General features: G+C 61.1%; 1 protein-coding gene across 1 annotated transcript in view; it reads left to right on the forward strand.

The window, feature by feature from the left end:
- The first annotated feature begins 152 nt into the window (after window positions 1-152).
- TBX15 (T-box 15) overlaps window positions 153-1,776 on the forward strand; it is a 112,835-nt gene continuing 111,211 nt past the window's right edge. Inside the window, exon 1 of the mRNA XM_014957111.1 lies at window positions 153-562. Coding sequence (XP_014812597.1) covers window positions 361-562 — 202 coding nt within the window. The 5' untranslated portion in view covers window positions 153-360. The remainder of the gene's footprint in view (window positions 563-1,776) is intronic.

Here is a 1,776-nt window from a genome sequence, read left to right on the forward strand (position 1 = left end):
GGGTTTAATATTTTTCCTAGAACTTTTTTTTTTTTTTTTTTTTTTTTTTTTAGAAAAGAAAAGGGAAAAAAAAAAAAAAAAAAAAAAAAAAAAAAAAAGATGAAATCCAGCCTGCAGCCCCTCTGAGCAAGTGCTGGGGACCTGGGCTGAGCACACCCTCCCGGCTCTGCCTACGGAGTATCTGCAGCCTCATGTAGCGCCTTCAGGAGACTGAGGGCTGGTTCTTCTTCTTGGGGGTGCAGCCGGGGAGGGGTTGGGGGGGAGAAAGAGGCGAGAGGCTCTGCCTCTCTGGTCCCCGAGCTCTGCTCTCCCCAGCCACTGGCCGCTCATCCGCCCAAGGGTCTGGGCTAGGGGGATAAGATGAGTGAGAGGAGAAGATCGGCGGTGGCCCTCAGCTCCCGAGCGCACGCTTTCTCGGTAGAAGCCTTGATTGGGACGAATAAAAAAAGGAAACTGCGAGATTGGGAGGACAAGGGGCTGGATTTGTCCATGGAAAGCCTCAGCCCCAATGGCCAGCTAGGGGACAATGAAGACCCGACTCAGTGCCTGGACCTCAACCCCGGTTAGTGCAACTCCTTTCTCTTCGGGACCCCCCCCTTACCCCCTCCCCGCCGAGCCCTGCCGGGAGAGCGGCGCCGGGCAGGGCGGGCAGCGCCTCCCGGAAAACATCCGGGACCGGGGGTAGAGGAAAAGGGGGGGAGGATTTTTGCGGAGATTCCTTGGATTTTCATTTTAACTTTTTTTTTTTTTTTTACGAGGACTTTTCTCCTACTCACTGCGGCTCTTTTACTCCCACCCCCCCCCTTCCCCAACTCCATGATTTCCCGGGAGGGAACGGCGTGTCCTCCCCCCCCCGCTCCCTCCTTCTCTCTCTTTCCTCCCTCTGCGGTCTCGATAAGTCCTTCCCGGGTGTTTCGGGACACGCGTTTCGCCTTTACCCCGGGTGTCGTGGAGGTCGGGGCGGGGGGGGCAAAGGAGTAAGGGGGCATGACATTCGGCAACCCCGCGGGAGGGATCACCCCTCTCTCCTTCCGTGCGCCTTTCCGAGCCTGTCCCGCCGAGACCGGAGGTTTCGGTGCGGGAGGAGGAGGAGGAGGCGTGCACCGAGGCGAGGGGGCTCCGGCTCCGTGGAGCGGCGGAGACCCCCTCCCCGTGGCGAGCTCCCACTCGAGACCTCCACGGGCCGGGGGAGGGCTCAGCCCGGCAGCGAGGGGCTTTGGGGGCCTGATCCTTCTCCCGGGCATCGGGAGGAGGGGACGGGGTGTCCCCTCTTCACTTCAGGGGTGTCCCCCTTCTTCTGGGCAGGGAAAAGGACCTCAACCAGGAGCGGGGGCAAGGAGTGAGGGGTCCGGGGCCCCGCTACCGAGCCCGGGGCCTCCCGGGAAGCGGGGAGTTTGGTAGCAACGCCGGGACCTCGCCCCCTCGGGCGGCTGCACCGTATTTGGGGAGAGAGAGAGCTTCCGACGCTTCCCTCGTGCTATTTGTATTTTTAATTTTAAACTTTGATTTGTCTATTTATTTTTATTTAAAAGGCAGCCGCTAGCACGGAGCGATCGTTTGGCCCAAGCGAAACCCTCCGTCTGCTCTTGTGTGTGTGTGTCCCGTCCCCCCCCCAGCCCCGGCCCTTTCGCTCCGGCCTAAAGAAAGAAGGTCCCGCAAAAGCAGCCCCGGATCCGCCGCGATCCCGAAGGGGGAAAGCGCGGTGCCCTCCGCACCCGCGCTGCCCCCCGCGCCCCCGCGCCCTTCTCGCCGTCCCCCCCCCGCCCCGCTCCCCAG

Source organism: Calidris pugnax, unplaced genomic scaffold, assembly GCF_001431845.1.
Source record: "Calidris pugnax isolate Ruff unplaced genomic scaffold, ASM143184v1 scaffold225, whole genome shotgun sequence".
NCBI lineage: Eukaryota > Metazoa > Chordata > Aves > Charadriiformes > Scolopacidae > Calidris > Calidris pugnax.